This window comes from Macaca thibetana, chromosome 20 (assembly GCF_024542745.1).
Source record: "Macaca thibetana thibetana isolate TM-01 chromosome 20, ASM2454274v1, whole genome shotgun sequence".
Classification (NCBI taxonomy): Eukaryota; Metazoa; Chordata; class Mammalia; order Primates; family Cercopithecidae; genus Macaca; species Macaca thibetana.
Window position 1 is genome coordinate 44,473,435 of NC_065597.1, and position 12,780 is coordinate 44,486,214.

At 36.0% G+C, this 12,780-nt stretch overlaps 1 protein-coding gene across 4 annotated transcripts in view; it reads right to left on the bottom strand.

Annotated features, from left to right (window-relative positions):
* The window catches only part of PHKB (phosphorylase kinase regulatory subunit beta), a 237,259-nt gene that overhangs the window by 109,328 nt on the left and 115,151 nt on the right, over positions 1-12,780 (bottom strand). For all 4 annotated transcript variants that reach the window (XM_050773864.1, XM_050773863.1, XM_050773865.1 and 1 more), the window contains one exon: positions 6,449-6,512. In XM_050773864.1, the coding sequence (XP_050629821.1) occupies positions 6,449-6,512 (64 nt within the window). The remainder of the gene's footprint in view (positions 1-6,448; positions 6,513-12,780) is intronic.

A 12,780-nucleotide genomic window follows, 5' to 3' on the forward strand; every position in this document is an offset into this window, starting at 1 on the left:
GCACAAGTATACATATGTAACAAACCTGCACGTTATGCACATGTACCCTACAACTTAAAGTATAATAATAATAAATAAATTAAAAAAAAAAACACTAGATTATACAATTCCCCCATACATATATATATTTCATACAATTCTCCCATATATATATATATGCGGACACACACATATATATATATTTTAAGTAAGAAAAAAAGCTTGAATAAAACGAATAGGTGTAACAAAATGTTAATCTATCTGCTAATCAGGTTAAAACTACTGCATTCCATATTCAACAGCTTTATTGGGGAGTTAAATATTTGAAATCACATAGAACGGGATGGGAATATGGAGAATACTCAGAAAAATACATGGGGAAAGGGAGAAGAGGATTATAAATTTCATGTTACTTTAATACTATTTTCTGAATCTCATCCCAATTCTCACCAACTTCACAGATGCATTCACACTGAAACAAAAATATCTCCAACCAATCACCTAGACTGAACTTCAAAATCTAGCAGCACCAGACCCTATATCCAGATGTCAGATTCAGTAGAGGCATTTGTTTCCTAGTAGCCCGTGTTTTATGAGCTAATGAAAATTAGCTCATAAAATAGAATGATTTCTCATTCAGAATATCATTTTAAAACCTTTTTAAAATCTGACAAGTAAATTAATAAATGACCAGTGATTCGGTGAGGCTGTCTCTCAACCACCATATGAATGGTAAACTGTCCTTTCTATTACTCCGGATTTCCAACCTCCCATCTCTACTGGTTCATGCAGCAGCTGCCACTGGCAAGGTATTGTGCACTCTGCTTTAAGAAAAACAAACAAGATCAAATTTGACCTGTGCTCTCAAGGAGCTGACCCAGCCGACAGTCCTGAACAAGATTATTAAGAAAACAAAAAGGCAGCACATCGCAACACATGACTTACTTTCATCAAAGTTAGTGGTTTAAGGGGGAGAAGAAGATTATAAAACAAGTCCCCAGGGAAGTTGGGGCACTTCATAGAGAAGGTGAGCACCATAGCTAGGCTCTGAATTTTGGTGAAATGGGAGCAAGTAGGGTAGTTACAACAAAAGAGCAGAGAAATAAATGGACATAATATGTTAGGAGCCTATGAATACACAAAAAATAAGAGCTATAATTTATCTTTAGGCCAAGAATTAATAAAGTCAATTGCATACCAAACTATCGGCCCGGAATTAAATTTTCAAAAGATACAATCTAAGTAGGATAATTTATAAATAATGAAGTGAAATGGCAAATTTGGCAATTCTCTACGTTACTTGATTAATGTAAACAGCCAACTTCTATTTTCTGGCCACAAATAAGTGGCTTATTTGTCTAAATTCATCAAAGTATTTATTCAGCTCTCAATTTTTCTCTGCCAACCTAAGAAAAATGCCCAAAGGGAAAAATAATCTCATAATGTTGCCATATTTTAACACCGAGATCAAAGGGTGATTAACTATATTGTTTGGTTGTCTTCTCACAAAAATATTCCATGCTTTAGGCATTACGGTCCAGATTTCCAGGAGGGTAAAATCACCCAAATTCATGGGCAGCTATTCCCAATCCAGAAGCAAGTCTTTTTAAAAGTCGTCAAGGAGAACCCACACATGGAATTAATTATCACCTACTTTAAATCATCAGACACATTAATTTAAGGCCTGGAAATTTCAAAGGAAGCTAGATGTCTGAACTGCTTTGAACACTTTACATAACATGAGCAATCTCTCTAGTCATTACCTTTTAGATTCTGGCCTCGGCTCATTTGTCAGTATCTTGATTTCCCCAATTAAGGACAGGAATATGAAAGGATGTTTTACATGCATATGTCACTTCAGAGTATCTGATTAACTTTGGATATTTTATTTTCATCTTCCATTTCCTGAAATCATTATAATTCTGCCATAATATCCTGACTCCACCTAAAGAGCTTATTTTAAGACTGACAGCTCAAACTTTACTCCCTAATCAAGTTTCTATAATTGTCTTAGTTCTAGTAAATGCACTAGGACTGGAAGATGATTCTGAAACCTGACCACTGTCATGGGGACTTGAGTTCCAGTGGTGGGGAAGGGCTGCACTGTACTTCCCTTAATCCCATGACCAGAACAACCACTTTTGAGACAGTCTCTAAGGCGAAGGGTACCAACTGTAAACATAAGACTTTGCTGATCTCACTGGTCTCAATTCAAAAGAAAACAATTTAAAGACTGTCTAATCTTTCTTTTCTTCATTAATCACTTCTCGGAGCCTGAGCTAAGGGACTTGCTACCCTTATCTAGAATCAAAAAATAAAACAAGGTACAACTGGTCATTGGATCTACCTACTGTACATGATCTTCACATTCTTATTCTGGAACAAAACCACACCACAAAACTATGGTCAGGAGATTTTCTCCCCTAGTTCAGTTATGAGGCTGCCACTGAGCTCTGTAGCAGATCCTGGAGAAATGTATTCTTCCAGAAGGGGTATTTACTGATGGGAATTTCCCTTCTGCACCAAGGCTATGGTGGCAATAGATGTGTAAAGTCAGCTTTTGCTTACTGACCCAACAGCTCTTTCCAGCAGCCCTACTCACAACCCAAGCTTCTTTGTCCTCACGCACATACTGTAAAAGGAATTCTCAAACTACAGAGAAAGATAAATTTGAACATTAATTTTCAGGGTCTCAAAAGAGCAGAGCTGAGACTTGAACCCAGGAAACACAAAACTGTTGCTTACTATGACTATGATATTTGATGAAAACAAATTCTGATAGACTAAAATATTACTGTTTAAATATTATCAGACATTATTTAAATAATATTTAAATATATTTGTCAGGAAATTTATACAGAATATATTTGAGATCATGATGAAATATGTGATTCCCATACTGAGGATTATATATGTTTCTAAATGTAGCTCTGCCCCAAATTAGCCTTTATTGTAAACAAATCATTAAGGAAACTAGGCCATTTTATCACATTTTATTCTTAGTGTCCCAAAGAAAAATAAATTTGGAAAATAGTTTCAGAATGAAGATTTAAAGCGGTTTTTTTTTCCCCTTGAATAATAAGGAAAGTTGTTATTGGGAAAAAAGGAGGAAGTATAGGAACGCATAATAACCACAACCAAAGCGAAAAACTTTTCCACCCAACAACTGCCCGTAAAAATAAAATTAATCTTTATTTTATCTCACATGCTGAAGCCAGGGGCAAAAGGAAAGCCTTTCACACTATTTGTGAAATGGATACCTCTTTCAGAAGCTCAATAATTATTAAGCAAAAAACAGCTTAAGAGTTTTCAAAGAAAAGGCATAGCTCCCAGTTCTAAAAGTAGAAAGTGTCCAACAGCTGAAATTTCCCATACCAACAAGTTGATCTTCTATTAACAGATTCATTATGGAGTGGCATTGGTTTAATTCCTGGTTTTGCCCCTGTGTGGTGTGATCTGAGAAACACTACCTCAATCTTCTGATCATTCATTTTGAGAGAGGGGCTCTACCATCTCCAAAGATCTATGACTCTCGAGTTGCCACCAAGAGGGAATGTACTTTTTGAAAGTTCTAAATTAATTTAGTTAAAGATAGACAATCAGGTCTTCCAAAACCTTATACCAATGGGCCTTTAAAAATAACTGTGAAAATCAATATGATCTGAAATTCCCCAAGTCTTGAGGTGGTTTCTATGGATTTTCATTTGAATAAAGCATTTTTTTATGTCAATTCTTTTCCCAGCAACTGACTTTTAATTAGATCATAGCTCTTTTAAGTATATACGATGACATTATAAAATGATTAAACACTAAAAAGATAACATACACTTTTAAATGTGCTACTGTTTAGCAGGCACATTATTAATTTAACTGGTGTAGAGGTGGAAATAGTAACATTTTCAATGTCATATTTCTGCAATTCTCCACATCAGAAAAAGAGATGAAAGGGAATTTGTAAAAGTAGGACACTGACACTATCTTATAAAAATGGAAGATGAAGGGACTTTACTGGCAACATGTGATATTCTTGTGGCTAAACAAATAAGACATGGCCCGTCGTGGTGGCTCACGGCTGTAATCCGAGCACTCTGGGAGGCCAAGGTGGGCGGATCACCTGAGGTAAGGAGTTCAAGACCAGCCTGACCAACATGGGGAAACCCCACCTCTACTAAAAATCCAAAAATTAGTGTGGTGGCACACACCTGTATTCTCAGCTACTTGGGAGGCTGAGGCAGGAGAATCACTTGAACCCAGGAGGTGGAGGTTGCAGTGAGCCGAGATCGTGCCACTGTACTCCAGCCTGGGTGATAGAGCAAGAAGTTGTCTCAGAAAAAAAAAAAAAGAAATAAGACATTGTCTGTCCATATTTCTATCTGAAATAATCAAGTAGTAGTCAATTCAGCAAATATTTGGTGCATAGCTCCATTGGAAATAGACATGACCTGAACAAGGCCAAAAATTAGCTCAGCTTAGAGCAGTTGTTCTCATCCTTGCTTGTATATTAGAATTCCTGAGGAGTTCCAAAAAATCTCAATGCCAAGGCCTCCCCCTACACCAATTAAATCAGAATCCCTGGAAGTAGAGCTCATATATGAGTATTTTTTTAAATTCCTCAAATGAATCCTATGTGTAGTCAAGACTGAGAAACTGGCTGAGGAACAGTATCAGCAATACAGTTATAACTCAGAATCCAAATGCAGAGTAAAGCAATTTACTGATTTTAGAATTATAGCTGAGCAATCTATGAAAGCTTCCTGGGAAAAGTAGAGCACTAAAAGATGGGTAGAGTTAGGAAATGTAGCTTGTATGTATGTGTGTGAGTATACACATACTTGGAAGGGGTGCATACAGGTATGTAAGCAACATAAACTAAGACTCAGGTACTTCAAAGGAGATGACACAATTGCAAAAAAGAGCTGGCTACTACCATGTAACAGCCAACCAAGAGACACTCAGCTCCACTCAGCTCAGTATTTGGTATGTCACAGAAGCCAGGTTAGCAAGACCTGTACCTTTCCAGACTGCTGATAACACTACCTCTGGTTTAGTCCATGCCTCCTCTCAGTCTCCTTGATATATGCTCTAGAAAGCTTTCAGTTCTTTCTCTTCATTTCTCTTCCTTTGTATTACCATTACTTCATAAATAATAGCAACAAGAGATGGCATTTATTAAAAGTTTAATCTCTGCCAAGCACTATGCTAATTAACTTTTATTTGCATGAAAACCTCCTGAGTTAGGTCCTATTATCATTATCTTTATTTTTTTAGACGAGGAAGCTGAGGCTTAGTTAAATAGTTAAACTCACTGGTGGAATTGAGCACAGAGCATGCAGTGATGCTGTCTCCTGACCCCTAATATAATGCCATTCTTTAAAGTCATTTTATCCTCCTACTCCTGTATGTCTGTCTGTCTGTCAGTCTGTCTATCTATCTATCCATCCATCCATCCAGGAATATGAAAATGGGTGATCCAAAGTATGTGGTAATTCCTCATGACCTTCATGTAGACAGTGCCCATGTATCCTCCAGAGGGATTTGGGGTGAGAAGAGTGCTTGTGCATGTAAGGAGGAGAAGCGAGGTGGCTGCATTAATATACTACAATTAAAAATATTCTTAAATTCAAGACTTGAGTAAATAGTATTATAATTGACATAACAAAAACCATGTCATTTTTTTTGCACAACTGTGTAACCTCCTAAAATGTTTCTTTACTGACTTAGCATTTCAGTAGCTTAAGATTAATTATAATATCAGTTAGAGACTTCACTTTACCTCACCATCTTAGGAATCTTTATAAAAACTGCTAAAGAAAATTAGCCTACTTCTTGATCCAGAGTAGTAACCTCTATTCCTACATTTTATTCCTTTCCACTGACAACTCAATCTATGGTCACTTGATTAGATTCTTTCAGTACAAAAACTGGCTAAAGATCTAATGAAAATTTAAGATGACCTTCAAGGTTTCTTTTTCATCTCCAGAGAAAATGAGATTTTAGACATTTGATGGTAGCCAGTTGAAGGTGAAGCTAGGATCAAAACTCCCAACTATCTGGCTAAACACATCACACAAATTCTCTTCTACATGAGATATACATTGAAACATATTAAATTGAAACCAACATGAAAACTGACATAAAAATATAAATATACAACACCAAATAAATTTAAAAATGTGAAACTCTCTACAAAGTAAGTAATAGACTTGAGGGAAAAGTCACTGAACCAAGGAAATCAGAATTCTTTATCAAAATTTTTTCTTCTTTTTTTAAAAGAAATTAAGCAATGGCCTTTAGTTAGAAAACTAAATTTTAACTGGCAAATCATTTTCAAAGGAAAAGTTCAAGCATGAGCTTCTACATAAATTTTGGACATTCTCTGATTATACGGAAATGACTTTGTTAATGAATAGTCAAATTAATTAAATGTGCAATTCAAATAATCAAAGATTCTGGGGCTCTTATTTTTTACCTGGTTGCCAAAAAGGTTGAATCCATTAATTGCTTCTAGAGCTGCTTTTGCTAAACCAACAGAGCTAAAAGAGAAAAGGAAATACTTTAATTACTCTAATGTATGTGGCTACAAAACAAGAACCATTATCTGATGAATATTCAAAGCAAATTTCTATATTAACATTTATAACAAATTCTGTAAGAAGAATAATGTCTAAGAGACTTCATTCTGACATTCCAGTATTTTAATTTTTCTTTTTTATAGTTAGTGATCACCTGGGAAAAATATTTTTAGGTTCACCTTGATCTAAACTAATGGTCATACTGTTGATGGGAGTAGTTTTAATTCCAGAATCATTTTTATTCACTAACTCAAGAAAAAAAGAGGAACTTTAGAGGAAAGTATATTATGATGATAAGTGCAGTAATTAGCAGGTTGGGCATCATTAGTTCAGATCAATGTAACAGAGCTTTTCTGACATCAAATCTGAGTCTTAAGAAAGATCTTGCATATCATACAACTATCAGAGTGTGGCTTAAGGTATTCTTCAAATACTCTTGCTTAAGATCCAAAAAATAGGCATTATTTTATGCTCACAGAACAACTGATCACCTTATCTCTCATTTTTTGCTATATTCTTCCCTTTATAATAAAATGAATACTATTTCCCTTAGTGTCCTACTCTTTTGGCCTCTCAAATGCCATATACTATAGTGCTGGAAAATGGGAAGACCCATTTCATTAAAAATATGATATCATCTTTTAAGTATCTACCTTTAAATATTTTATATCTAATACCCAGTTTAATTATTACAAATTTTTATTTGTTTTACTCAAAGCAACTGTATTTGCCATTAATATCATTTAAAGTTAATGATCTGTCATCTATTCAGCATTTCTCTGAAACAGATTATCAAACTATGGTCCTCAGAGCAGCACCTTCAGTATTACCTGGGAACTTGTTAGAAATGCTAGTTCTCATTGCTTCTTGGGAGTAGGACTCCATAATCGGTGTTAAAAAGCCTTCCAGGTGTTTGAATGCACTTTAAGTTTGACAGCTACTGTTCTAAGCTATTCATGTCATCATAATCTATACCCTATAAGTTGTTTCATAACCTGTTTTTAAGAAATCATCACTTTTATTGCAGGACAATAAATAGGTCAGACACTTATTTTAAAGATACATGGATGGGAAGATGGAGTAGACATAATTTTCCCTAGTCTTCTCACTAAGTACAACCAAGAATCTTGGACATTACATATAAAACAAACATAAAAAGACTTAGAAACATGGATAGAAGAAGGCAGCTTAGCTATGAACTTCAGGACTCTACGAACGACACTATGGTAAGTGCCCTAGGTTTCTTTTTTGCCTTAAAGTCAAAGGAGCCAACTACTGAGAAATGCCAGCACATGCGTACAAACAAATCCTCAGCAAAAGCCTGTCTCTCTAGCCAAAGGACAGGAAAACAGCAGCCAAGCAAAAAGAAAACTTTTAGACAATAACCACTCAGAAAAAACTTTACCCTACCCCCATCCATTCCAGCAAAGGCTGAGTAGAAACCGAGACTTCTACATTCATGAGTCTATCATGAGGCACAATGTTCAACTCCCAACTCTCTCAGTCATGGTGGTGTCAGAAAACTACAAGGAAGAAGTCAACACTTTCATTTCCAATAGATGATAAGAAACCACTTCATCACCAATCAAGAGGTCACACCTTTTCTCCTGCCCTATAAAAGAAGGCCAAATGAGAACCAGTAATGAAGCACTCCTGTATTTCCCGGCCAAGGAGGTATCAGTGGAGGCCTACTGGGGAGCTGGATGTCAACAAAAATAATGGCCTTATATTCCTACCTGGCAGTAATGAGGTGATGTGCCCTCACCCCTTCTTATACCAGAGTGGTATAAAAAAATACAGCTAAAACAGAAAGTTAAAATAAGATCTAGGGTCTTACGCTATTATGCCGAAAATACTCATATGTCAATCAAAAAACATTCCTCATACCTGGAACCAGAAAGATCTCAAACCAAATGAAAAAAATACACTCAACGAATGCTAACGTTGAGAAGAAAGAGTTGTTAGAATTATCTGACAAAGATTTTAAAGCAGTCACGATAAAAATGCTTCAATAAGCAATTACGAACATGCTTGAAACAAATCAAAAAACCAGAAATCCTTAAGAAACAAAGTATCAGCAAAGTTTTTAAAACTGAAAAATATAATAGTGTAAATAAAGAGATCAGTAGATAGGCTCAACAGCAGAATGATGAGGAGAGAGGAAAGAATAACAAAACTGGAAGACAGAACAACAGAAATTTAAACAAAACAAAGAAAATAGAATGGAAAAAAATTAGGGCCTCAGGGATTTGTGGGATCATAACAAAGTATCTAACATTCATGTCACTTAGATTCCTAAAGGAGAGAGAGGGCAAAGCAGAAAAATTCTCACTTAGCAAGAGCCATAAACCTACAGATTCAAGAAGCTGAGTGAAACACAAACAGAATAAAATTTAAAATGTCCATGCTAAGACAAATCATAACTTCTGAAAATTAAAGACAAAGAATAAAATCTTGACAGTAGCCAGAGATAACACATTACCTATAGGGGAAAAATAATTAGAATGATAATGGATTGTTTATTAGAAACCATGAAGGCTAGGATGTGGCACAAGAGTTTCCAGTGACTGAAAGAAAAAAACTACCCCATCAGAAAGTTATACCAGTAAATACATCACTTAGCAATCAGGAAGAAACCAAGACAATCTCAGATGAAGGAAAAGAAGAGATTCTATCACCAGCAGACCTACCCTGAAAGAATGGCTAAACTCCATTCTCTAAACAGAAAGGTAATTTTTTAAAAAGAGGAAAAAACAAGTATCAGAACATCAAAAAGAAACAAAAAGCATGGTAAGCATAAATATGGGTAGATACAATAGATGTTTCTTCTCCTCTTGAATTTTATGTTGAAAGTTGAAGCAAAAATTATAACACTGTCTGATATGATTCTAAATGTGCATGGAGGAAATATTTAAGATAACTATTATAAATTCAGAATGGTAATAAGACATAAATGAAAGTAAGTTTTCTATACTTGACTTGAACTAATAACATGATATCACTACACTGAAGTGTTACCTACAGCAATAGCTAAAAGCTATACAAAGTGATACAATCAAAACCACTATTGATACATCAAAAATAAATTTTAAAAAATCTTAAAAGTACCCACAGGAAGGTAGGAAAAATAAAACAGAAAGAAGAAAAATAGAATAAACAAACAAAAAAATCATCAGCTAAGTTAGGAAAAGGTGGAAAACAGTTAAAAATAACATTAAAAAGAAATAAATAAAAAAGAAAATGGAAGACTTAAGCCCAAACGTAAGGGAAATTAATTAAACTTAAAAGCATGAAATATACCAATTAAAAGAAAGAGATTTGCAGAGTTAAAATATGGCTCACCTATGTACTGTCTATAAAAAAGTCCCCTCAAATATAACAATATAGACATGTTGAAAGTTAAAGAATGGAAAAAGATACATCACACAAACAATCAAAATAATGCAGGAGTGACCATATTAATAATAAAGGAGACTTCAGAGCAAAGAAAATTATCAGAGAGAGAAGGGTATTATAATATATAATAAAAAAGGTCAATCCACCAAGAAGACATTGCAATCCTAAACGTGTATGCACCAAACAACAGAGTTGCAAAATGTGTGAAGTAAAACTGATAGAACTGAAAGAACAGATAAAACCACAGTTATGGTGGGATACATGCACACTTTTCTCTCAGTAATTGGTAGAACAACTAGACAGGAAACCAGCAAGGATACAGAGGAAGTAAATGAGCATTGACATTCAAAATCCTTAAAAACACATTTGCAACAATATTCAGCAATATGTAAGATGAATTATCACCATGACTAAGTAGGGTTTTATGCCAGGGAAACAAGGCCGGTTCAATAATAAAAACCCAATTAATACAATCTACCATGTTAACTGGCTAAAGCAAAACAAAATAATATGGTCATATCAATTGATGCAGAAAATGCATCGAACAAAATCCAACATCCATTTATGACAAAACTCTCAGAAAACTAGGAATAGAGGGAAATTCCACAATTTTTTTAATGATGTGTCTTTCTTTTAATGTATAAAAATTTAAGGGGCACAAGTGCAGTTTTGCTACATGGAGATAGTGCATAGTGATGAAGTCTGGGCCTTTTTTTTTTTGAGACAGAGTTTCGCTCTTGTTGCCCAGGCTGGAGTGCAATGGTACGATCTCGGCTCACCACAGCCTCTGCCTCCTGAGTTCAAGCAATTCTCCTGCCTCAGCCTCCTGAGTAGCTGGGATTACATGCATGCGCCACCGCACCCGGCTAATTTTGTATTTTTAGTAGAGACAGGGATTCTCCATGTTGGTCAAGTTGGTCTTGAACTTCCAACCTCAGGTGATCCACCCGTCTTGGCTTCCCAAAGTGCTGGGATTACAGGCATGAACCACCATGTCAGGCCTGGGCTTTCAGTGTAACCATCGCCTGAATAATGTACATTGTATCTATTAAGTAATTTCTTATCCTTCAAACTCTTCCCACCCTTCCACCCTCTCTAGTCTCCAATGTCTATCATTCCACACTCTATGTCCATGTGTACACATTATTTAGCTCCCACTTTTAAGTGAGAATATGCAGTATTTCACTTTCTCTTTCTGAATTAGTTTAGTTTCACTAAAGATAATGGCCTCCAGTGTCATCCATGTTGCTATAAAAGATATGTTTTCATATATTTTATGGCTGAACAGTATTTATTTGTGTACATATACACCACATTTTCTTTATCCAATCATCTGTTGATGAATACGTAGGTTGATTCCATATCTTTGCAATTGTGAATTATGCTGCAATAAACATATGAGTATAGGTATCTTTTTGATGTAATAATTTCCTTTCCTTTGGGTAGATAGCCAGTAGTGGGATTACTGGATTGAAAGGTAGTGCTATTTTAAGTTATTCGAGAAACCGCCATATTGTTTTCCATAGAGGTTGTGCTAATTTACATTCCCACCAACAATGTATCAGTGTTCCCTTTTCTCCAAACCCTTCCAATAGGTTAGTTTTTGACTTTTTAATAACAGCCATTCTGACTGGTGTAAGACAATATATCATTGTGGTTTTAATTTGCATTTCTCTGATGATTAATGATGTTGAGCATTTTTTCATATGCTTGTTGGCCATTTGTACAAATTCTGCCATTTGATTTACAAAAATTCTATAGCTAACTCTACTTGATGGTGAAAGAAAAATTGAATGCTGCCTCTCAAAACAAAAATGTCTGCTCTCACCATGACTAACATAGTACTGGAAGTTCTACGTGGTAAAATAGGGCAAGAAAAGGGAAAAAAAAGAATATAGCTTAGAAAGGTACAAATGAAACTGTCTATTTGCAGATGACATATGCTATGATTTGAATACATTTGCAGATGACATATGCTATGATTTGAATATGGTTTGTTTGATCCTGCCAAGTCTCATGTTGAAATCTGATCCCCAATGTTGTAGGTGGGGCAAGGTGGGAGGTGTCAGGATCCTGGAGGCAGATCCCTCATGAATGGCTTGGTGTCATTCCCATGGGATTGAGTGAGTTCTTAGTCTGACTTCCCTGGAGAAATGGTTGTTGAAAAAGAACCTGGCACCTCGTATTCCCTCTCTTGTCATGTGATTTCTATACTCCGGCTCCACTTAGCCTTCTGTCCTGAGCTTCTTGTATATACAGCCTGCAAAACTGTGAGCCAAATAAACCTCTTTTCTTTCTAAACTACCCAGGCTCCAGATTGGAGGCTTTGTTAGAATGCCTCACCCACTTGGAAAGAGCAAAATAAAATGCAGAGATTTATGCTGTAAACTTTTATCCAAGAAGAAACACAGAAACTCAACAGAAAAAGTGAAAGAAACTTCAGACACTTTGAAAGCTGTGGGTAGCAACCTGCATGGTGAGTCAGGTAAAAATCTGTCTCCAGGGTGTGATACACATTTACACTGGGGAGCTGGGCAATCCAGGCCACAGGGGAGTGTCTCAACGCTACCAAGCACTGGTGCTGATTTGGTGCTGCAAGGAGCATATGAGAAGTGGTGGCTCATGCCTGTAATCCCAGAACTTTGGGAGGCTGAGGTGGGTGGATCACCTGAGGTTAGGAGTTCAAGACCAGCCTGGTCAACATGGCGAAACGCTGTCTCTACTGAAAATACAAAATTAGCTGGGTGTGGTGGTACATGCCTGTAATCTCAGCTACTTAGGAGGCTGAGGCAGGAGAATTGCTAGGACCCGGGAGGCGGAGGTTGCAGTGAGC